The 25103-nt window shown below is 41.2% G+C and overlaps 2 protein-coding genes across 2 annotated transcripts in view; both read left to right on the top strand.

Annotated features, from left to right (window-relative positions):
- The first annotated feature begins 13448 nt into the window (after nt 1-13448).
- Nucleotides 13449-15709, top strand: LOC125924238 (uncharacterized). The gene is given in 3 exon segments (XM_049632683.1): nt 13449-13495; nt 13632-14719; nt 14961-15709. Coding segments are annotated over 3 exon segments (1884 nt in total).
- Nucleotides 15710-21554: 5845 nt separating this feature from the next.
- Nucleotides 21555-25103, top strand: part of ATP6V0D2 (ATPase H+ transporting V0 subunit d2) — a 43747-nt gene continuing 40198 nt past the window's right edge. Inside the window, exon 1 of the mRNA XM_049633203.1 lies at nt 21555-21751. Coding sequence (XP_049489160.1) covers nt 21622-21751 — 130 coding nt within the window. The 5' untranslated portion in view covers nt 21555-21621. The remainder of the gene's footprint in view (nt 21752-25103) is intronic.

Here is a 25103-nt window from a genome sequence, read left to right as displayed (position 1 = left end):
TGAAAACAAAGGAAGATCTCTATAAATGCTTGTTCATTCAGTCTGTAGCCAACAGACATCAAATTATCAGACTGAAACAGTATGAATTTATCTGTTGTTTGTATATTTTAAATATATTTGTATCCATCCCTTTGTAATTAAATTCTTGGATTTTACTGTAGTAAGTCTGTCATATTTACTTCTGTTGAATTACTCTAGGGACTTCTCCATTTTATAAACTTTTTGAAGGTCTAAGATAGCTACAGAAATAATTTAAAAATTGAGATAACTACAAACTCATGTGATTTCAAATAAAACCTCTTGTAGGGAAAATGTGCAGTTGCTAGGAAGTAGAGAAATAAAAATTTCAAAAAGGATCCAAGATATTTAAGAGGAGAAGGGAAATGCAAATGGAATCAATGAGTACCAGTGGCACCTCAGCAGAGTAGAACATTTTCTAATATTCCGCCACTGCAGTTAGATTCTAGCTCCATATTCTTCCTGTTTGGAAAAAAAAAAGTGCATCTCTACTGCACTTCAAATTCAACCACTTTAACCTCCCATCGGAACACAATTCTGAGATACTACCAGAGATATTGTGTTATTCCAGGCCTTGCAAGAAGCAGATTCCAAGATAGCACTAAATATGCAAGGATTTCACTCAGCGAAATGCCTCTGGGAAAGGAAACGGGGAGGGAGCCAAAAAACAAAAAACAAAAAAACAAAAAACCTAAAAGAGCCATTAAAAAAGGTTGAGTCCTAAAGGGTCATGCAGAAAGTCATCAGGAAATCCTTGAGCCAAAGTCATCTGAGAAGAGTCCATTGTCTCACGAAGAGGTCTGCCTTAGAATCCCCACCACATCAATGTACGGGGAGAAGGTGGCCTCTGTGCAAAGGCAGCAGTGGATTTCAAAGCGAAGAGGCTAGACCGCAGTCAGTCAAGTTCCTGGAAGTAAGGATTCTCAAGGTGCAATTTTCATGGCCGCCACAGATACCAAGTATCAACCCAATTATTATGAAAAGAAAGCAATACTTGAATAGCTAGACAAACTATTTTCTTTTTTTCTTAATGTTTATTTTTATTTTGAGAGAGAGAGAGAGCATGAGCAGGGGAGGGGCAGAGAGAGAGGGAGACAGAAAGTCCCAAGCAGGTTCAGCACTGTCACTGCAAAGCCCTGGGGGTGGGCTTGATCCCATGGCCCATGAGATCATGACCTGAGCCAAAATCAAGAGTAGGATGCCTAATCAACTGAGCCACCCAAGCGCCCCTAGACAATCTGTTTTTAAATGAGTGTTCTAATAAACAAAAATCAAAACATTCATTCAAAGAATTTTTGCAAAGTTTTCATAAATATTTCAAACCCCAGTGGCTTAGAGACTGACTAAATGAAGAGACTTAAATAAATCAACATTTTATAACTATTTACTGAAACGTGCCCTGGATTTCCTCACTGCAATATGTAAGCCACACAAAACTCTTCAAAAAAGGTTAACCGGGAAAAGGACCTTGGTTCTTGACTGCCTTGTGGTTTCAAGGCATCTGCACATTGTACAAGATACTGCTCATATACCTATGGTTCTCACACAAGCCTTTCTCTCCAAAGAAGTAGCTTTCTCTTCCTAGAGCGCCGTCCACTGCATTCTTGGCAATACTTTTCTCTCCAACTGTTAGTCTGTGACTGATGTTCTCGCTCCAACATTTAGGAGAAACCTGCTGTGGATTGAAATTGGAGGTCACAGTTGCCTTCCAAACATTAGTCTCAGAATGTAGGACAAAGCCCTTCTGCCCAAGAGGAGCCCGTGGTCAAGCTGAAGTCAGCTGTGAAAGCTTTCAAGACTAATTTTCTTCACTCTATTATCAACTCTTCTGGTGTCCAAATGTGTCAGGTGCTGTTTGGCTTTAGGACTAGCAGAGAACGTTTAAATCCAGATTTTATTCCTCTATTACATAATGTTTTATTTCTGAAACACTGTTTTGTTTTGTTTTTCAAGACATTGCTTCTTGGTTTACTCACTTCAATTTCCAAATACATGCTGGTGCTTTAATGAAGTAGTAAATTTCTGGGGTGGGTAGTGGGAAGATCTCAAGTTATTTAAAATTACATCACTGGTTTGTCCCGATATGTTTGTGCCTTTAAAAATGTTGAGTATAACCATCTACCAGAAAAAGAGTTCAGAGAAGACTAATAAATAAAATACAGTGCTTAAAATCATTCACTAGTTCAAATATTTTTATTCTCATTTTTCTCACCTTTGATCCCAGCCATTACCAATCAGTCTTAAACTTTAAGACGCATAAAAACGACTCAGGGAGGGGTGGGCACCTGGGTGGCTCAGTCAGTTAAATATCCAACTCTCGGTCTCAGCTCAGGTCATGATCTTGGGGTTCATACGTTTGAGTCCCAGGCTGGGCTCCACACTCACCATACGGAGCTTGCTTGGGATTCTCTCTCTTTCCCTCTCTCTATGCCCCTCTCTGGCTCATGCTCTCTCTCTTAAAATAAATAAACTTAAAATAACAAAAGGAGCTAGTTAAAATGCAAATTCCAGAACACCATTCCCCAAATTTTAGATTTATCGAGCCTGAGGAAGAGCCCAAGAATCTGCATTTTGTTTGTTTATTTATTTTGAAAGAGACAGAGAGAGAGAGAGAGGAGGGGAGCAGAGAGAAAGAGTGAGAGAGAGAGAGAGACAGACAGACAGACAGACAGAGAGAGAGACAGAGAGAATCCCAAGCAGGCTCTGTGCTACAGCAGGGCTCAAACTCACAAACTGAACCGTGAGATCATGACCTGAGCCAAAATCCAGTCAGCTGCTTAACCTATGGAGTCACCCAGGCACCCCAAGAATCTATATTCAAGCACCTGATGAAAAGGGTCTACAAACCACAATGTGAAAATCCTGTTTTAGATGTTCAAATTTAAAAGTTATTAAAATGTGAACCAAAGATTCACAGGTATTTTCAGTGCTATAACTCATAAATGGCAAAACTGACCACCTAAACAGCCAATTCATGGACCCCAAATGCCTCACTTCCAGGGAAATAGGAATATGAGGTAGTCACAGGGAGAAAAAGAGAGAGAGAGATTTGTGTCTGGCAAGCTCTGAAAGGTTTAGACAGGCAGAGGAATATTGTGTAGTTATCACTGCAAAGGAGTTGCTTTACTGATCTTTTCATGTTACATTTACTTTTGCTGTTTTTTTTTAAATTTTTTTAATATTTATTTTTGAGAGACAGAAAGAGACAGAGCATGAGCAGGGGAGGGGCAGACAGGGAGACACAGAATCCTAAGCAGGCTCCAGACTCAGATGTCAGCACAGAGCTTGACGTGGGGCTCGAACCCATAAACCCTGAGATCATGACCTGAGCTTGAAGTCAGACACTTAACCAACTGAGCCACCCAGACGCCCCTGTTTATTTTTGTTGTTTTTCAATTTCAGAAGTAATACACGCTTAGTGCAAAATTTTTGAAAACAACAAAAATGCTGATTATTAAGAAACTTTATAGATGTATATAAATGCCATTCATTTCCATGTTTATATCCTCTTAGTTATTAAAAATATCATTGTGTATGTAATGCAATGTAACATTTTTCTGCCTGCCAGTATCCTTATTTTCCCATGTCAAAAAAATATACTTATCTAAGAGATAATTTTAAATAGCTGACCAGCATTCCATCATCTACATACTCCACAATGTAAGTAAACATTCCTTTGTTATTGAATATTTAGTTCCACTGTGTGGAGACACTGGAATGTTTCACCATCATCTGCTTCAACACACAAGGTTGGGGTTTTTTTGTTTGTTTTGTTGTTTTGTTTTAAGTAAGTGCTAAGCCTGAGATCAAGAGTCACCTGCTCTGTGGACTGAGCCAGCCAGGTGCCCAATTACATAGGTATTTTAAATATTTGTGTAGAAGACTCTCAGTTTTTTCCTGTATTGTTTCTGTCTTTTGCATTGCACTCAGAAAGACCTTCTACTTTGGAAATATTCTGATGTTCAAATGCACTAATTAGGCTCAGTATTTTTCGTTAATCACCTTCTCATTTTCTACCCACCACACAGATGTGAGATCACCAAAACAAATTATATCTCAGTTCAAGAGTCATTAGAATTGACTCTCACTGCTTTAGAAGTAAAGTGAAGTGGGGAAATGATGACCTCACTCTTAAGTAAATCCCACTCGCCTGAATAGTTACAACTTCCTATCTTTTGTGACTTTGCAATTCACCACTCTTCACTGAACCTAATTACCACTCCAGACCTGTAGGAGGTCCCATATTGTGTGTTATTTGGTCACCTGCTGTCTAGTGGTGTAAATAGAGAAGTATAGTGTATTTTGCCCCAGAAGAATAACTCAATTTCAGAATATAGCTCTAAGGTCAATTGGATAATAACCTCACATTTGTGTAAAATTATGAATAAGTTTATAAATTAGTTTTAAAATAGTGGGAAGAATTATAAAGCTGAAGTCAGAATATCTTTGCTTTATCCCCAGTTCTGCCAGTCTTGATTTTTCATGTCTGTTTTAAATAAAAAATCCTAAACCCCTTTGAAGCTGAGTTTCCTTTTCTTTAAGAAGGCTTTTTTTTAATGTTCCTAAGTTCTGTCATTTCACTCTTTTTTAAAATTCTATTCCATGAAGCACTCTCACATCAAGAGGTTTCTTTTACAGAAAAAAAATCATTTTGAGTGTTTTTAAAAGCCATTTTGTAATAATTTTTAAGAGAATTTGGTGAACTGAACAATTTTAAAAACAAAACCAAACAAAACCTAGGGGCACCTAGGTGGCTCAGTGGGTTAAGTGTCCGACTTTGGCTCAGGTCATGGTCTCATAGTTCTTGAGTTCGAACCCTGCATCAGGTTCACTGCTGTCAGTACGGAGCTTACTACAGATCCTTTGTCCCTGCCCCTCACTCATGCTCTCTCTCTCAAAAATAAACAAGTATTTTTTTTTAATCTTGGGAATGCAAACTGGTGCAGCCACTCTGGAAAACAGTAAGGAGGTTCCTCAAAAAGTTAAAAATAGAACTACCCTACAACTCAGCAATTGCACTGCTAGATATTTATCCAAAGGATACAGGAGTGCTGATTGAAAGGGACACATACACCCCAATGTTTATAGAAGCACTATCAACAATAGCCAAATATGGAAAGAGCCCAAATGTCCATCGATGGATGAATGGATAAGGAAGATGTGGTATGTATACACATACACACACACACACACACACACACACACACAATGGACTATTACTCAGTGATCAAAAAGAATGAAACCTTGCCATTTGCAACAACATGGATGGAACTAGAGTGTATTATGTTAAGTGAAATAAGTCAGTCAGAGAAAGACAAATATCAGATGATTTCACTCATATGAGGAATTTAAGACACAAAACAGATGAACATAAGGAAAGGGAAGCAAAACTAATATAAAAACAGGGAGGGGGACAAAACGTAAGAGATTCTTAAATACAGAGAATAAACTGAGGGTTGCTGGTGGGGTGTTGGGGGGTGGGAAATGGGCTAAATGGACATTAAAGAGGGCACTTGATGGGTTGAGCACTGGGTGTTATATGTAAGTGATGAATCACTAAATTCTATTCCTGAAATCACTATTACACTATATGTTAACTAACTTGGATTTAAATTTTTTAAAAAAAAATTTAATTAAAAAAAACCCTATTAGGGTGCCTGGGTGGCTCCATCGGTTAAGCATCTGACTCTTAGATTCAGCTTAAGTCGTGATCCCATGACTTGTAAGTTCAAGCCCCACATCAGGCTCCATGCTGACAGTGTGGAGCCTGCTTAGGATTCTCTCTCTCCCTCTCTCTCTGCCCCTACCCTACTCACTCTGTCTCTCTATCTCAAAAATAAATAAATTTTTAAAAATAAAAAAAAACTATCTTGCTGAAATAGAACTAGTGGGTTTGAGTTCTATGGAAGAATCTTTTTCTTTACTAAGAAATAGATATTTTTAATACTTGGAAATATCTGAAAATTTAATGATTAGCCTCCAAAAGCCATGAGTTCCTCCCTTTTCTGCAGTTGATGTGACATCTAAGGTCCCATCCTAATCTAACATTGTAAGGTTTGTTAGTATAAAACCTTTTCTGATTGCAGTCTTTCTTCTGTGACTTTTTTCTAGCCTCATAATAATGTAAAATAATAACCTTTCTATCTATAATAACTTACTTTTCTTAGTTCGTACTTTCTCATAGAAATAGTATTCTTGTCATAATAATGCCATTTATTATTCCCAGTGGTGAATTTTCCATCATTAATTCATGTAATTACCATACAAGCTTACTGCTGTAGCAAGACAGGTCCTGGGATCTCTGCCATCAAGTTAGAAAAAAATAAAAATGGGAAGTACTTGTAGGAGAGAAGAAAACATTGTAAGGTTGTTACATTTTAGAATACATGTGAATTCAAATATATATATAATTTCTTCAAGTTAGAGATAAATCATTTATTTAATAGTGCAATACAAGTTTTATAACATTTAAAAATAATGAATGTTATAAATCAGAATTTCCCAAATGTTCCAAATACTACTACTCCAGGTTGTTAAAAGCATGAATTACCCAAAGAAATGCAGCCATTGCCCGATCAATTGTTTGAAAAATGCTGTTTTAAAGTTAATCAGCTTTGGGGTGCCTGGGTGGCTCAGTTGGTTAAGCGTCTGACTTTGGATCAGGTCATGATCTCACGGTTCATGGATTCAAGCCCCAAGTCGGACTCTGTGCTGTGCTGACAGTTCGGACAGAGCCTGGAGCCAGCTTCAGATTCTGTCTCCTTCTCTCTCTCTCTCTGCTCATGTTCTCTCTCTCTCTCTCTCTCTCTCTCTCTCAAAATAAATAAACATTAAAATTTTTTCAAAAAAAATAAAATAAAGTTAATCAACTTCAATCACCAAAGTACCTGTCAGAGACTTATGTTAATATGTATTTGTCCAAAATGGGATATACTTATCTCTTGCATTTCTTGAACCCATTTGCTCGGAGAGATTTTCTTCCCCTCCTTCCCCTAGAACATCTCTCAGGGATGCTGAAAACACAATGAAACCAGTTTGTGAAATAACAGATGAAAAGGTTAAAAAAGTAATTTGTAGTCTAGAAAGAAGAAAAGGGCTTGCATTTATGAAGCCCAACGATGGTTTAGGGAATGGAGTAAAAGATAGATCATGGCAAGACTCCCTGCACTTAGGGAGGTGTCTAAAAGGAATCTTTTAACATAAGCAACCGGAAGTCACTTAAGTTTTGATGTGACATTTTTCAAATGAAAAATTTACAGGCGAGGTGAAGCAAATCAAAGGAAGCTTACTATAATGTTATGGTGCCCTCTTGTGGTTCAAAACCAAAATGACCCTCCCTTTGCAAAATTAATTCTGGCACCATGGTAGCAAATATTTTGGAGCTTAAATAACCTTTTTCATTGTTCACCCAAACTGTTATCAGTGCTTATCTCTTTAGAGTAGTATTAGGGGCAATTTAATCTCATATATTTCTGTAATGGTTGAAGTTTTGCAAAAAGTATGCATTGCTTTGGTGAGTAGAAAACAATAAGAACAAAATATAAAAATGTAAGAGGAAATGATCATCTTTCTCAGGTAATTTTTCAGAATATAGAATTTAGATTAAAGTACTAGTTAATGTCCTTAATCTTTTGAAACAAATAGCCATCCCAAGATTTTGAAGTTTTTAATTTGCAGAGTTACACCTATGTAAATATTGTATCTGGAATTATGAGTGATGATTGATTTTGTTCTTTTCTAATCCAGCTAAAAACTTTTGCCACAGAACAGATTTTGTGATGAGAAATCAAATATGGTCACTGAAGAACAATGAGATATTATGAAGGAAGACACTATATTAGGTCCAGGTTAAATTAGTATATGAAAGCAAAAATATTATTTTGTTAAAGTACAAAAGGTGAACCATTAGGGCAAATAGCACATTGCAAATCACTGACAGAAAAGGTTTCATAGCCATCCAACACCTGAAATACTTTTGGTTTTCTCCCCAGGAAGAAGAAAATATTAAAATACCCTTGAAACTTTGAATTCTACAAAATCAATAAAGTATAGACAGTCTCACGTCTAATCTCAAACATAAAGGATCCTTCTCGCTGAAGTAGCCCAGAAAGTCAGTGATTCTGATGACAGTTCACAAATTCTCCTGTTTCTAAGAAGCAAGTTAAACCAAAAGTGTACTTTGGCTGGGTAACCTGATAGCTGTTCTGAATCAGTGTCAAGGGAGCAATCTTGGTTTGCCTGCAGCCTGTCTGTTCTGAATTCAGTCACATGCTTTCTGTTTTTTCTCAGCGTAATCCACTCTAATCAAGTTAAGATTCTTGAAGAACATACACAGGAGTTCAGTTCATGTGGCTTTAAAACTCATTTTTTTCAGGATAATGTTTTTCTTGGAAAGACATGGGAGGTTTGTTTTGTTTTGACAGGCTCTAATTAGAAACGCTGAAATACTGGAAGGGAATGTTAAGGAAAGGTAATGGCAAACCCATCTACAAAAGTACTGCCTCTACTGAGCACACCTGCTCTTAGAAATCCCCCAACCCCTGGGTATTGACCTTAGCTTCCAGTGAACAGTGTGGGGCCTTCACATCACCTGCCGCACTGCCCACTACACTGAAGAAATTTTGCTTTTTCTGAACACACGTTAAGAACTGCAATGTTAAACCAAAGCTTTTGGGAGAAATGGCTGATTGCAGGTCTGGGCAAAAATTGTACAAAATGAGCATGGACCATCCTGTCATTACAGAAGGCAAGGAAGCTATCAAAGACTGCCAGAGTTATATCAAAAGAACATGCTGACTATGTTTAGATCCATAAATTGATAATAATATTTTTTATAACAATAAAACTCTTATTGGTCACTTTTGAAGGATGCTAGGGAACAAACACATTATTTGGAAAACTGTTAAGTAATAATTAAGCATTTATCCTGTCTTTCCATGTAAGAACTGTAAGTTAAGGTAACCATAGTTGATAGTAAAAGTTTCTTTTTTATAGACATATTCTAGCTAATAAATGAAGAAGGAATTGATAAACTAAAAAATAATCATTTTGTTACTCTAAATGAAATAGTAGACCTAGGTGGTAATACAAATGGCTGCTGACTTCTTTAAAAGGTAAGAGACAGGGGGTGCCTGGGTGCCTCAGTCGGTTGGGCCTCTGACTTCGGCTCAGGTCATGATCTCACAGTCCATGAGTTCGAGCCCATCGTCGGGCTCTGTGCTGACAGCTGAAAGCCTGGAGCCTGCTTCGGATTCTGTGTCTGCCTCTCTCTCTGCCCCTCCCCTGCTCGCACTTTATCTCTCTCTCTCTCTCTCTCTCTCTCTCAAAAATACGTAAGCATTCAAAAAAAAAAAAATGAGAGACAGATGTTACATGCATCCTGATGGAAATAGTCCATATTGTTGTGAGTGTTCTTACAAAAATATCTAACATAAAAGTGATCTAGCTTCCAGATCTGCCAATTTATAGAAATTACAGGAGACAGAGCAACAAGTTAAATGACACCTCAGAGGCAATCACCAAATTCCTAACTGTGGAAAACTCTACAAAACATGCCACCCAGCCTCTTGTTTTCTTCTTTTTTTCAATGTTTATTCATTTTTTTGAGAAAGAGAGACACAGAGCACCAGTGGGGGAGGGGCAGAGAGAGGTGGAGACACAGAATCCAAAACAGGCTCTAGCTCTGAGCCCCACAGAGCCCGATGTGGGGCTTTAACACATGAACCATGAGATCATGACCTGAGCCGAAGTCAGATGTTTAACCGACTGAGCCACCAGAGCACCACATGACCCAGTTTCTTAAAGACAAAATAGCACTAGTGGGAGTGAAGGTATACCTAGAAGAAAGTTGAGAGACATATAAACCAATTGTAATGTCTCCCCATTCAAACGAACCAAATGTTAAAAAAAAAAATACTGAGAAAATTTTAACAGTGATATTTAATATTAAAATAACTTCAGTATTATAATAGAATTATAATAATATTGTAAAAGGGTCCTTATCTTTTAGAGATACTAAAATTTGTGAATAAAATAATATGATATTTGGGGTTTACTTAAAAATAATCCAGGGTTAGAAGGAAGTGGACAAGGTTATAGATCAAGGAGTGATAAACTATAGCCCAGAGGCCAAATCTGGCCCACCACTTGTTTTTGTAAATGAAGTTGTTTTTTTGTTTTTGTTTTTGTTTTTTTAACATTCAAAGTGCATCATCTTCTATTTTTCAATGTTTATTTGTTTTTTTTGAAAGAAGGAGAGTGCTCATGTGAGCAGGGTAGGGGCAGAGAGCGAGGGAGACAGAGGAGCTGAAGCAGGCTCCAGGCTCTGAGCTGTCAACCCAGAACCCGATGCAGGGCTCAAGCTCACAAACTGTGAGATCAAGACCTGAAACGAAGTTGGATGCCTAACTGACTGAGCCACCCAGGCACCCCTGTAAATGAAGTCTTATTAGAATACAGTCATGCTCATTTATTTATGTGTAGTCTATGGTTGCTTTTCAGCAACAATGGCAGAGTTGAGTATTTGTAACAGAACAGTTTGGCCCCCAATGCCTAAAATATTTACTTTCTTGCCCTGTACAGCAAAAGCTTTCTGATAACTGGTATAGCTAAATCAAAATTGGCTATAAGTAAGTGGATAATTACTGAAACTGGGTGATGGATACATAGAGGTTATACATCATATTATGGGACATGTAATGTTTTAAAATTTAAACAAACAAACCAGTATATTGTGGTTGGTTTTAGGAAAAAGTTTTGACTTGGCCTTTGACTTTATCATTGAGGATGGCATCCTGGTTCCACTCCAGGGTGCATCTTACCCAACACTCTGCCTCTAAAGACACTCCCAGGGACTGTTCAGAAGTGGGTATGGCTGTCTACCTTGAGAACTACCTCAGAGGCCTTAACAAGGCCTTGACCTGCCTCAGTCAGCTTCATCAAAACATCCAGAAGACTGTCCATGGGAAGCAGCCTGGATGGATCTCCTTTGCTTGCTCACTATCCTTTGAAGAACCTACTACATCTAGAAAGAAACTTTTTGTTTTCAGGATAACAGACACTGTACCTCTCTAAGAAGTATCTCTATTTCTTAGAAAAACAAGTTGATCTTTCAATGCTATGAAGATAATGACACTTGGAGGCTCTTAAAATTGACAGAAAGTCACAATAAATCCTATATACCTTATAGATAAGCATACACACATGTATGTATCATGCTGCAAAACCCACAAAATAAACTCATTCCTCAAATACACTTACCAAATACAGGCTTTCCTAGAGAAACACACAGTTAACGACTTTCAGAGCAAGCTCAGTCATTTTAGAAGTCCAATTCTGGTTCCTCCAGCAAGCACCTATTGACCATCTGCTCCCCTCACGGTGTGTTGCTAAGCAGTTGAGAGACAGAAAGATGCATGAAACACTGTTCTTGGTCTGAAGGATCTAGTGTTAACAGATTAGGATTATAGTGGTTTGTAGTACAGGAGAGAGAGGAGAAGCCATTGCAGTAGTTTCTTTTATTACATACTTAGCACACATGCCTACATGTGTTAAGCATTCTAAGAATTTTATATCATTTAATCTTTACAATAAACTATGAAGTAAGTGTTACTGTCCTCATTCTACACACTGGTACTTAGAGAGGAAATAACTTAAACCCACACTCTGTCATACTCCAAGCTGCTCTCCTAAACATCATTGGTAGTTTAAACACTGAAATGAACATTTTTATTTTGTTTGCACCATGGAGACGCATTTATAAAGAAGCTCCAACTACATGTCACTGTACTGGGTTTCCTCTCATCTCTCATGAGTTGGATCTCATCTTTGACCACCTTGAGCAGGAATGAGACATTTTTGTTTATGCCAAGTTTGAAGGACAATGTGAAAATTCTGCGAATTTTGTAATCGCAAAAGAAGTTGGTATCTATCATTTTTTAAATTGTTTTGTGGTCTTTTAACAATTTTTTAAAAGTAACCTCTATACCCAACATGGGGCTAACTCACCACCGCAAGATCAAGAGTCCCATGCTCTACAGACTAAGCCAGCCAGGAGCCCTGGTATCTATCATTTTAAAGAAACACTGGGCCCTCTCCGTTCATGCTCTGTCTCTCTCTGTCTCAAAAATAAATAAACATTAAAAAAATTTTAAAAAATGGGGCGCCTGGGTGTCTCAGTCGGTTAAGCGTCCGACTTCGGCTCAGGTCATGATCTCACGGTCTGTGAGTTCAAGCCCCGTGTCCGGCTCTGTGCTGACAGCTCAGAGCCTGGAGCCTGTTTCAGATTCTGTGTCTCCCTCTCTCTCTGACCCTACCCTGTTCATGCTCTGTCTCTGTCTCAAAAATAAATAAATGTTAAAAAAAAAAATTAAAGAAACACTGGAACTTGGCTTGAGAGACTAAGAGAAAAATTACCAGGTGTACTCACAACTGCAAAGAAAAGACCTCCCCCCCCCCCCCCCCCCCCCCATTCCCGGAAACAGCCAGGGTGTGCCCAGTTGTGGTCTGACCTAAAAAGCTGTAAGATCCTCCCTCGGGGCCTCTTAGCGTCACTGGCAACGAGTGTGCGGAGGACCGGGTTAGAACCTGCAATAAACGACCCTTGCCGCTTGGCTTTACTCTGGACTCTGGTGGATTGTTTTCGGGTGGTCTCTCGAATCGGGGCATATCATTTGGGGGCTCGTCCGGGATCCCCCCAAACCCACCAGACCCCAAGTCAATGGGTCATCCCTGAGACTGATCGGTAAGTGAGCCGGCTCTGTCCGTTTCTGTTTGTCTGTTTGTTTCTGGCTCTCCCGCGCGGGATCTGTATCGGTAACTGACACAGCCCTGGCGGACGCACTATAGGGCAGTCGGTCGGGTCCAGTAGGAGACGTCCACTGGCACCCATCTGGGGCACCTTTTTGGGCCCATCGGAATTTTTCTGTTCGGGTGGCAGACACGCGAAACGTGCTAGTGATCTAAGTGTTGTGTTCTCTATTCTATAACCTTTAAGTGTTAAACTCCTTCTCTTTCACAGGTGACCTGGCCTGGCCCAGCCAGAAATCCTCATAACTTTACTGTTTCTCCTTTTAATCCTTTCCTCCACCTCCAGGATACAGATGGGCCAATCTCAAACCACTCCTCTTTCTCTCCTCATTGCTAACTTCAGGGATGTTCGAACCAGAGGACAGAATTTGAGCTTAGACATCTGGCGGGGAAAATTAATAGCCCTCTGCCACTCTGAATGGCCAACCTTTGGCATTGGATGGCCAACCGAAGGAACTTTCTGCCTCCCTATAATTGCTAAGGTGAAATCAAAGATTTTTCTACCGGGTCGCGAGGGACACTCAGATCAGATTCCCTACATTCTTGTATGGCGGAATTTAGTGGAAAATCCACCCCCTTGGTAGGCCCCCTTCCTATCCTCGGGAACGTGTAAGGTCCTTGCCATGCGGCCTGCAGATCCCCCAAAATCAAGGACGCCAGCCGCGCCCTTGTATACCATATTGCCCGATAGTCAGGACCTACTATCCCTAGACCCTCCACCCTATCATCTCCCTCCCCTCGTACCCCAGGCCCTGCCTGCAGCAGCCGCCCTACCAGTCACCCCGCTAGTTGCCCCCCCCCCCCAGGGGAACCGGGAGGACGGGAAGCGGCAGCTGCGCGGAACCAGGAGGATGGGAGGCAGCAGCCACGCCGGGCCCCATTGAAAACGAAACCAACCGTGAGGGGCCAGCCAGCGGAACCCGCGGGCGCACCCAGCGTGAGCCAAACCCTCGGATCCCCGACTCCACTGTGGCCCTACCCCTGCGGGAAATAGGACCCCCCGATGAAGCAGGCAACCCCCGACTCCAGTATTGGCCCTTTTCCACCAGTGACCTTTACAACTGGAAAACATAGAACGCTCCATTCTCTGATAACCCTAAAGACCTAATAGCTCTTTTAGACAGTGTCATGTTCACCCACCAGCCCACCTGGGACGACTGTCAGCAGCTCCTCCGCATCCTGTTCACTACAGAGGAGCGAGAGAGGATCCAATTAGAAGCAAGAAAGCTGGTTCCTGGAGACGACGGTCGGCCGACATCTAACCCTGACCTCATTAATGCAGCTTTCCCCCTAACCAGACCTCCACAGGACGAATGGGACTACAACACGGCAGAAGGTAGGGGAAGGCTACTCATTTATCACCAGACTCTGATGGCGGGTCTCCGGGCTGCAGCTCACAAGCCCACCAATTTGGCTAAGGTATATTCGGTCGTACAGGGAAAGGCAGAGAGTCCAGCTGCTTACTTAGAGAGATTAATGGAAGCCTTTAGGCAGTTTACCCCTATGGATCCAGAAGTTCCTGAGAACCAGGCTGCTGTCATTATGTCCTTTGTAAATCAAGCAGCTCCTGACATTAGAAAAACAAAACAAAACAAAACAAAACAACTCCAAAGGCTAGAGGATTTAGAAGGTAAACAGATCCAGGATCTGCTCCGTATAGCACAACGGGTCTACAACAACAGGGACGCCCCAGAAGAGAGACAGATCAAGGCCACAGAGAAAATGACTAAAGTCCTGGCCGCTATAGTCCAGAAAGAACAGCCACCCCCAGAAGGCACTCAAACAACACGCCCTCCCAGGTGGCACTTAGATAAAGATCAATGCGCCTATTGTAAAGAAAAAGGCCATTGGATACGAGAATGCCCAAGAAGAAACAACCCCGCCCCAGCCAAGGGCAATGGCAGCCTAAAATAGCCCCCATACTGTTTACCCAAGATACAGAATAGGGAGGACAGGGTTCAGATCCCCTCCCCGAACCTAGGGTAACATTGTAAGTGGAGGGGACCCCGGTCCAGTTCCTAGTTGATACCGGGGCACAGCACTCAGTTCTGGTCAAGCCCCATGGCAAAGTATCTGAAAAATCATCCTGGGTACAAGGGGCCACCGGAATAAAGAAGTACCCCTGGACAACTCAGAGGACTGTGGACTTAGGAACTGGGAAGGTAACCCACTCCTTCCTGGTCATTCCCGACAGCCCCTGCCCCCTGTTGGGGAGGAATTTGCTTACCAAAATGGGGGCCCAAATTCATTTCCAACTGGGGGGATCGCCAGCGGGGAGCGGGGGCGGGGCCACGGCTCTCGCAGCGGCGGGCAACGCTGTAGCGTCCCGCGGGGCCGCCAGGGCACGCATCCCCGGGGCGCAGCCCTGAGCGCGACTCGGCCTCGGCGCGAGCCGCCCCGACAGGGCAAAGGGGGCCGAGAGGACTTGCAGGACCAACCATTATTGGATGCGGACACCATCTGGTTCATCAATGGAAGCAGCTTCGTTCACCAGGGACAAAGGTATGCGGGGGCGGCCATAACTTCAGAAACCGAGGTCGTTTGGGCAGAAGCCCTACCCCCCCGAACCTTGGCCCAGAAGGCTGAACTAATAGCCTTAACCCAGGCCCTAAAGTTAGGAAGAGACCGCAAGCTAACTGTGTACACTGATAGCCGATATGCCTTCGCCACTGCTCATGTACATGGGGCGATATACAGAGAACGGGGGCTCCTCACAGCTGAAGGGAAAGACATCAAAAATAAAGAAGAGATTCTAACCCTGCTAGCAGCCTTATGGGAGCCCAAAAAGCTAGCTAGGGCAATTGTGCATTGCCCAGGACACCAGAAGACAACTGACCCAGTTTCCCGGGGCAACAATTTGGCCGATCAGACGCAAAAAACATAGCTCGGCCCCCAGCGCAATTGCTGACCCTACAGCTGCCAGACCCCAGACCCCGGGAATTGCTCCTCAGCCCTGAGTATTCAGAAAGCGACATTCAATGGATGAGTAAACTTCCTATGACCCGAATCAAAGATGGCTGGTGGAGAGACTCCAAAAGCAGCATTATACTCCCAGATAAACTAGGATGGCAAGTTCTAGAGTGGATCCATCGCAGCACCCACTTAGGTTCCTGGCGAATGTTGGACTTACTGAGACAGACTGGACTAAAAATCAGAAATGTCTCTGATAAGGTCGATCAAGTAGTCACTAAATATACAGTGTGCCAACCCAACAATGCGAGTAGCAATCCTCAGACAACAGGGGTAAGACAAAGAGGGAGCAGACCGGGGACCTATTGGGAAGTAGATTTCACTGAGGTAAAACCAGGAAAATATGGATATAAGTATTTGCTAGTTTTTGTAGATACCTTTTCAGGATGGACTGAAGCCTTTCCAACCAAGAATGAAATGGCGCAGATTGTAGCCAAAAAGATCCTAGAAGAAATCCTGCCCAGGTATGGTTTTCCAGTAATGATAGGGTCAGACAATGGGCCTGCATTCATCTCTAAGGTAAGTCAGGGACTGGATTCCATACTTGGGGCTGATTGGAAATTACATTGTGCATACCGACCCCAAAGCTCAGGACAGGTAGAGAGAATGAACAGAACATTAAAGGAGACCCTAACCAAATTGACCATGGAGACTGGCGCTAACTGGGTGGTCCTTCTCCCCTATGCTCTGTTCAGGGTGCGTAATTCCCCATACAAACTGGGACTCACACCCTATGAAATAATACATGGTAGACCACCCCCCATCATCCCTAACCTAAAAGATAACCTTGTCAAAGCTGAGAACGATAATAGTCTTGAATTCTTGTTCTCCCTACAAGCCTTGCAGAGGGTCCTTGAAGATGTATGGCCCAAATTAAAGGAACTCTATGAGACTGGACCCCCGCCTATTCCACATCAATTCCGGCCAGGGGATTGGGTCCTCATCAAACGTCATTGGCAGGGAACTCTGGAGCCCAGGTGGAAAGGACCCTTCCAGGTCATCCTGACAATGCCTACTGCCATCAAAGTAGACGGAATCGCCACCTGGATCCATTTCGCCCACGCCAAACCAGTGGACCCGTTCTCAGACCTCATCGGACCTTCAAAGACAACCTGGACTGTTGATCGGACTAAGGACAATCCTTTAAAATTGACCCTACGCCGCCAACGGACTGAGCCGTAACTATGGTACTTGCCCTCCTCTTGATTGTTCTGCAAATTCTGTCTGTAAATCCAAACCCCCACAACCCCTATAATTTGACCTGGGAAATTACTAATTTAGAGACTCATGAAGTCTACAACAAAACCCTAGGAACTGCCCCATTAAATACCTGGTGGCCAGATTTATATTTTAGTTTAGAAAAAATTAGTCCATTAGAAGAAAGGGAAGGAGGTAAATGGAGACAACTGCAAAGGAGGGTATCAATAAGTAGAAATGGATTTTATGCATGTCCGGGATTTAGGACGGGGGCGATGAGGCGCACATGTGGAGGGTTTGAAACCCTCTATTGCGCAGTGTGGAGTTGCGTCACCTCCAATGATGGAGAAGGGAAGTGGGAAGTAAAACCCCAATTTATTGAAATGTCCTATGTCCAACCATGTACCCACACCAGGTATGATGAAAACTGTAACCTTATTCATGTAAGATTTACAGAGGAGGGGAAAAAGGACAGGCGGTGGGTCTCAGGACTCACTTGGGGACTCTACTTATATCAATATCCCCTCTTTGGGACTGCCATTCAAATAAAATTAAAAGTCTCCCCGGTGGGGCCAAATCAGGTATTAGAAAAAAGAAAAAAAAAAAAGAGAGACGAGCCTATCCCCAGGCAGATCCCCACTACTCCCTCCAGCAGGACCCCCGTCCTTATCCCAGGAGTAAAAGCACAAGCTGTCCAAGAAAATCAGAACCCAGAAGGCATAGATTCCCTATGGAAATTGCTAACAGCAGCGTATGAGGCCTTAAACCGATTGGACCCTAAGGCAACAAGGGCCTGCTGGCTATGTTATGATATAAAACCCCCCTTCTACGAAGCCATAGGTCTCGCTGCCCCTTTTTCACAGTCAGGAGAAGAGTTGCCAGCAGCTTGCAAGTGGAATCGAAAGGGCCCCGGCCTCACACTGCAAGCGGTCACTGGCAATGGGACTTGTATAGGAAAGGTCCCCTCTAGCCATATCCAGCTCTGTGCCCCGACTAATTACTCTATGGATGAATCTAAATGGATAATTCCAGCTCCTGACAGTTGGTGGATTTGTTCTAAGACAGCGCTCACCCCATGTGTTAGCAGAGATATTTTTAATTCGTCACCCGAATATTGTATCATGGTATTAATATTTCCAAAGGTTATTTACCACCGAGAAAATGTTGTATATGATCTGTGGACAGAAGGGACAGAAGCAAGAGAGTCAATAAGAACAAAACGGGAACCCTTTACGGCCATAACCTTGGCCACCTTATTTGGCCTCGGTACCATAGGGGCAGGAACAGGGATCTCATCACTAGCCATCCAGCACCGAGGGTTCAATAACCTAAGGGCAGCCATTGATGAGGATATAGCCAGACTTGAGGACTCAATCTCGCACCTCGAAAAATCTCTGACCTTCCTTTCTGAAGTAGTCCTACAGAACCGAAGGGGACTAGATCTAGTCTTCTCCAACAGGGAGGTTTATGTGCAGCCTTAAGAGAAGAATGTTGTTTTTATGCTGACCACACCCTAGTAGTCCGAGAGTCCATGGCTAAAGTTAGAGAAGGCCTGGCCAAATGGAGGCGTGAACAAGAACAACAACAAGGCTGGTTTGAGTCTTGGTTCAATCAGTCCCCATGGCTAGCTACCCTGCTTTCTGCTCTAGCTGGGCCCCTTATACTCCTTCTCCTCCTCACCTTCGGGCCTTATATTATTAATAAACTAGTTGCCTTTATCAAAGACCGAGTTAACACGATCCAACTGATGGTCCTTAGGACCCAATACCAACCCATCATTACCGAAACATTTGAGTCAGACACATAAGATCCAAGATTGGCTCTTAAGGCACCAAAGAGAGGGGGGAATGAGAGACTAAGAGAAAAATTACCAGGTGTACTCCCCCCCCCCCCCCCCCCCCGCCGCCATTCCCGGAACCAGCCAGGGCATGCCCAGTTGTGGTCTGACCTAAAGGCGGGAACCAATCAAGTTCTGCTGAGTGGTTTGAAAAAAAGGCGGAAACCAATCAAGTTCTGCTGAGTGTTCAAATTTAAATGTCAACCAATAACAGCTCTGTAACCGCAAAAAAAAATCCCTAACTTGTTTGTGCCTGTCTATAAAAGAAGCTGTAAGATCCTCGCTCCTCTTAGCGAGGGGGGCCTCTTAGCGTCACCGGCAACGAGTGTGCGGAGGACCAGGTTCGAACCTGCAATAAACGACCCTTGCCGCTTGGCTTTGACTCTGGACTCTGGTGGATTGTTTTCGGGGGGGTCTCTCGAATTGGGGCATATCAGGCTCTACATATAAATGTAAAAGATAACAAATTAAAAAGTCTTTTTGCACACACACACACACACAATATTCTTTTTTGAGCACGTTGACATCAAGGCTAGCTCTGGGCAAAACTCTGAGGATTGTGAGTTATACTTCGAATGTTTAATAACAGCTTTCCCCCCAAAATGTGTGTATATGTTTATTATAAATTTTATAGTATTAAGGATATGTACCACCCAATTTACAAATAACAATAAAATAATACTCCAAATTGTAAATTCCATATAGTCCATTGATTTTCACAAAATGATTTCATTGATCTTTGTTCAATTCTACTCTCTGTAGCCAAACTTTGGTTGCAATTGACAAATAAATGTAGTTCCAACATTAATGGTGGTTGACATTTTTATTTACATTAAAGATTAGGATGAAACAAGAAAACCGTACATCAGAACTTCACTTGTTCCTCATTACGTGAGTGCCATCTTCGCTACATTGGATAATAGTTTTTGAATAATGAAAAACGATTTCTTCAAATTTTGCAGTTCACATTGTAATGGCTATAGATACCACATACTTTTAAGTTTAATTTGCACTGTTAACATTTTCTCCATCATTTTCTCAAGTCTGGACAAACGACCAACAATAATAAATAAAGCCCTGATTTGTACCATTTGCCTATTTCCATAGTATAAACACTCTCACCATGGTCAAATTCAAGCTACAATTAGGACATCATTAAACCTTTACTTGAAAAGATAAGCATAGGAGCACATGATTATACAGAATATCTACCACATATATACAATAGACATAACCTCAAGTGCATTCATAGTAGTAATATGCTAACATGTCCAGGGAATGATGAGTTTGTTTTATAATTTATTTAATTGTAAGTTTGTATTGAATTGAACTGTATAAAATTACTGATATGCAACCATATATATATATTTTTGATCTACACAAGTTGTAAGTTCAAATGATTCAACCTAAAATGTACTCAGGTAGTTTGGGGATGGTGGAATTATTGGGGGGAGGGTTGGATAATGATGATGGTGATAAAAAGAACCTCTATTTACTGAATACTGTGCTAACTCAAGTTTGGCTCCCTGATTTTCAATAACTAAAGCGGAATTTCTTGTGATTCAATCTTATCTAGCTTCTCCCAGTTTGAACATACTGAGACAGAGATCAGGAAATTTCTGGCACTTTAAATTCAATTAAGAATTTGACACAATATATATATATGAAAGTGAAATACTATCTATGTAAAATAGTGTTCAGGATATTTGACACAATTTTTGAGCTAAGTATAGGAGAGAACAAGCACTCCTTTTTGGAGCATGAAACTCAATAATTAAGTCCTGGCTTAATTAACTACTTACTGTATTATGAACTGTACATTTTGAACTGCCTCATGGATTCTGAGATCTGGTTTCTTATCTGTGATTTGGGTAATAATACTATCTGCCTGATTTATATGTTCTAGTAATCATGAGATTTAAATGGGAAAAAGAAAATAAAGAGCACCTTATAAACGGTCCAATTATATAAAGGTAGTGGCTTATTATAGAATCACAGCTCTGTGTATTTGTCTCCAGGATTGTTTTCTGGGCTCGGATCCCAGACAAGGGGCTAGGGGAAGGGGGGGAGGTGGGGTGGGGGGAAAACAGCTATCAGGCTTTGCTATGCGAAGACATTACTAAACATTTGTTTTACAGTAAACAACTGCATTGCTGAATTAGCTTCTCAGGATCCTTCAAACTGCCTGCTCACACCTGATCTATTTACAAAACTTAATTTTTAAAAGAGAAAAAAAGCCCTCTCCTCTTTCTGCCCCTTACCCACTTGTGTTCTTTCTTTCTCTCTCTCTCTCTCTCAAAAAAGAAAGAAAGAAAGAAAGAAGAAAAAAAAAGAAAAAAAGGCCTCTCTTTCTTCATATTAATAATCTTCAAGAAATTGAGGACAAATGTAATTTACAATTGAAAGCTCACAGGCTCCGAGGGAGGGAGGAATGTTTACCAAACATTCAGGTGTTTCAGGCCTTCCAGTGGCACAGCTGGGAGGGTGACCCTCCCTTTGGGAAGGATAGAGCAGAGCCCTGACCCTCCCTGTCTCCTACTCTCCATGGTTTGCTTCCAGGGTTTACTCGAGTTATCCAGCTGATTCACTGTTGCTGTGAAAACAGGGCTGAGCAGGCTATTGAAAGCCACAGAAACCAGAAGAAACTAGTCATGAAAACCCTGACTATCAGCTGACAGATTTCTTCTTGAGAACTCATAACTGAGCATTTTTTTCCAGACTAGAGCAAATCTTCAGGAGCTGACCAGGATCCGGAGCTGTTTCAGCCCAACTTGGCTCTGATCCCTTTGGTCATGCTGGAGGGTGCCGAGTTCTACTTTAACGTGGACCATGGCTACCTGGAAGGCCTGGTGCGAGGGTGCAAGGCCAGTCTGTTGACCCAGCAGGACTACATAAACCTGGTCCAGTGCGAGACCCTGGAAGGTAAGAGCTGCTCTTCTCACCATGTAAAAAGGGGAAAAGGGAATGACACCTCCCATTGGGAGCTTAAAGAACCGACTGTGTTCCCATGGCCTGAGAGTCCAGAATAGGTTTTTATTCCCAGGGTCCAGACTTCAGGGGTCCATGAACTTGGAGGAGGAAAAAAAAAAAAAAAACAACTCCATCTTTATTTCCAATTTTCTGTAAGTGAAATTTAGCATTTCCTTTCATTATGAATGTAGGCAACAATCAGTGGTTAGTGCTTTGTCACCAATAGAAAGTCAGTATTTTCATATCCCCATACAATTCTTGCAGATACTTTGAAATATCATTTATATTTTCACAATTTTGCACTTATACTAGGTATTACACTTACTCTTTAATCTTGATATTTAATGTCTTAGTAAGTAAGTATGTTTTACACATTTTAAAACATCTTGATAACTGTATTTTAACATCTTTTGTTCACTCGTAATCTTATGTATTTTCATCCTACATATTTATAAATAATATTTGGAGAAGGACTCAGCAAACTGCCCAGGGACAAAAGCCCTCCCCACCCCCCAACAAAATGCTAAGAAACTTGGTTTAGAGAGTTTTATTCTATACCTAGTTTATTAGTATAAATTGGTATGAGAGTTTATTTCAGGTTTTTACCTTTAACTGAAGCTTAAGAAAAAAGTCAAGAGATGAGCAAGTGGTGAGGCTAACCCTGGATTCAAAAGTACTGACTTTGACCTCTCCCGGGGCTAGGTAGGTGGCCTAAGGCTCAAAACCTGAGCCTCAGTGTCCTCATTTGTAAAATACGATGGTAAAGCCTGCTTTGCCTGCTTTGTTTGGAGAAATAAATGAGATAATACATGAGAAATGTGTTAGAAACTGAAGCACTAGGTAAATGAAAATGATCTTGTTTTAAGCACTTTATTGAGGTGTGACTGACATGCAAGAAACTGTACATATTTAATGTATACAACCTGATGAGATTAGCGGTAGGTATACATCCATGAAATCACCACAATCTATGCCATAAGTCAACCATTACCTCCAAAACTTTCTTCCTGCCTGTTATTATTTGTGTGTGTGGGGGGGGTACTACAGGCTCTATGCTATACAGATTTCTAGGACTTACTTATCTTGTGTTTCTAAAACTTTGCACCCTTTGACTGATACCTCCCCATTTTCCCCTTTCCTCTGGAAATTATCTTTAAGCTACAATACTTTCAAAACTTTCCCAAAGATTTTCATCTATGAAACATTATTTTTATTATAAAAACAACTACACTAGTTCATTTTGAAATGTACTTATAAAATCAACACACGTCAATAATAAGGTGCTTTAAAACTTCCAGATATTTCTAGAAAAAGCAAGAAAGCAATAAGGATCAAAACTGCTAGGAAGGGTATTGAAAGCAAAAACAAAACAAAAAACCTGAAGGTGACTTTGCTGAGTCTGAGGGTCCTACGTCACTTGTTTGTAATTCTGACCAGTTAAAGCCAGAGTTAAGGTGGAGCTGCCCAAGTTGAGATTAACCTACTCCTTTCATTAGCAATGGAGACAGCTAGAAAAATCTTTCAGATGATAAATAATTCTGTAGGCTACGTATAATTACAATATAATCCCAAACTATAAATGACTTCAGCATATTAGGAGTTTGGTGACTGAAGAATGTTAATCATGTACAGAAACTCTGCATAAAAATTATGATAATTTTGTGTAGTGACTGACAGTCACTATACACTTATCGCGGTGAGCATTTTGTAATGTATATCATTGGGTTGTTTTGTTTTGTTTTTTAAAGTTTATTTATTTTTGAGAGAGAGAGAGACCAGGAGCAGGGGCAGAGAGAGAGAGGGAGAGAGAGAATCCCAAGCTGGTTCTACACTGTCAGTGCAGAGTCCAACACGAGTCTTGAACCCACAAACTGTGAGATCATGACCTGAGCCGAAATCAAGAGTCAGATGCTTAACCAACTGAGCCACCCAGGTACCCCGATAATTGTTGAATCACTGTGTTGTACACCTGAAATTAATATAATGTATGTCAACTATACTTGAATAAAAAAAGAAAGTGTGCTTAAGTTGAAGTAGAAAAAGTGAATGAACACAAGGCAGAATGAGTGTTTCTAACAGAAGCCACTTCAATGAATTCTTTTTAGTTTTCAATCAAGCTTTTACTTTTTTAAGATTATTTATTTATCTATTTTAAGTAATCTCTACACCCAAAGTGGGGCCTAAACTCATGACCCCAAGATCAAGAGTCACACGCTCCTCTGACTGAGCCAGCCGAATGCCCCAGTCCAACTTTTAAATAAGCTAAAAAATGCAAATTTTAACACAAACAATACAAAAAATACCTAAAATATGATACAAAACCAGATTTAGCCAGCTCACGAAAGAATTCAGAAAGAAATCACCATCAGCTTCAATTTGGGAGGAAAAAATGGGTTTCGGACCCTTTCGAAGATCTAGAGAATGACTCTTCTTAGAAAAACACACCCAGGTAAATGCACACAGAATTTTCCATGTAATATCAGGGGTCCTGGGCCACCCAAAGCCATCCTTGCACCCTGGTTAAGAGATCCTGTCACATCCATCAACACTTTGTTGTTCTTTTATCTCAGGTTTCTATCTTTCTTTCCTCCTAATATATTTTTTTAACCACTCATTTCATAACTATGTTTGAATCTGTGTGCCAATCTGTTTGGAGACCCCCAGGAGTGTCAAGTGTGGGTCATTAAACTACGGGTTATACTGGCTGCTGAGAAAATAAATCTAAATAAGGATTTCATGTCTGCAGTTAACAGTTGAGGATGCTCAGGCTTAGAATGCCTCTGTCTAATCTGACACTCTTGTCAGGGATGGAGTATAGACATATCCACAACTCTTTTTCCACTAAAATGTCTGTGCCTCCTGAGCACGAATTAAAGATAAATGATTATGCCTATGTTGATGTCAGCTCCTTTCTGATATGGATAATAATAAGGTCTGCCCTACCTGATTATTTCATAGGACGTTGGGAAATAAATAACTTGGGAAAAGCAATGCAGCTGTTGTATCTGCAAATACACTGAGAGAAACCGAGCCATCTTCTGAGTTGATGAAGAGTTGAAGAGAAGGGTGCCTGGTGGGCTCAGTCAGTAGAGCACGTAACTCTTGATCTTGGAGTTGTAAGTTCGAGCCCTACAATGGATGTAGAGATCACTTAAAAATAAAATCTTAAAAAAAAAAAAAAAAAGAGTTGAAGAAAAAAAAATCAAGGGCATTTATCAGGATCAATGTTAAGGACTTAAGGATTTCTGTTTACATTTGCACAAAATCTGCACTGTACCAATACAGGGGAAGAAGAGTGGATAAA

The sequence above is a fragment of the Panthera uncia genome, chromosome F2 (assembly GCF_023721935.1).
Source record: "Panthera uncia isolate 11264 chromosome F2, Puncia_PCG_1.0, whole genome shotgun sequence".
Classification (NCBI taxonomy): Eukaryota; Metazoa; Chordata; class Mammalia; order Carnivora; family Felidae; genus Panthera; species Panthera uncia.
This window is presented reverse-complemented; position numbering and strand designations above follow the sequence as displayed.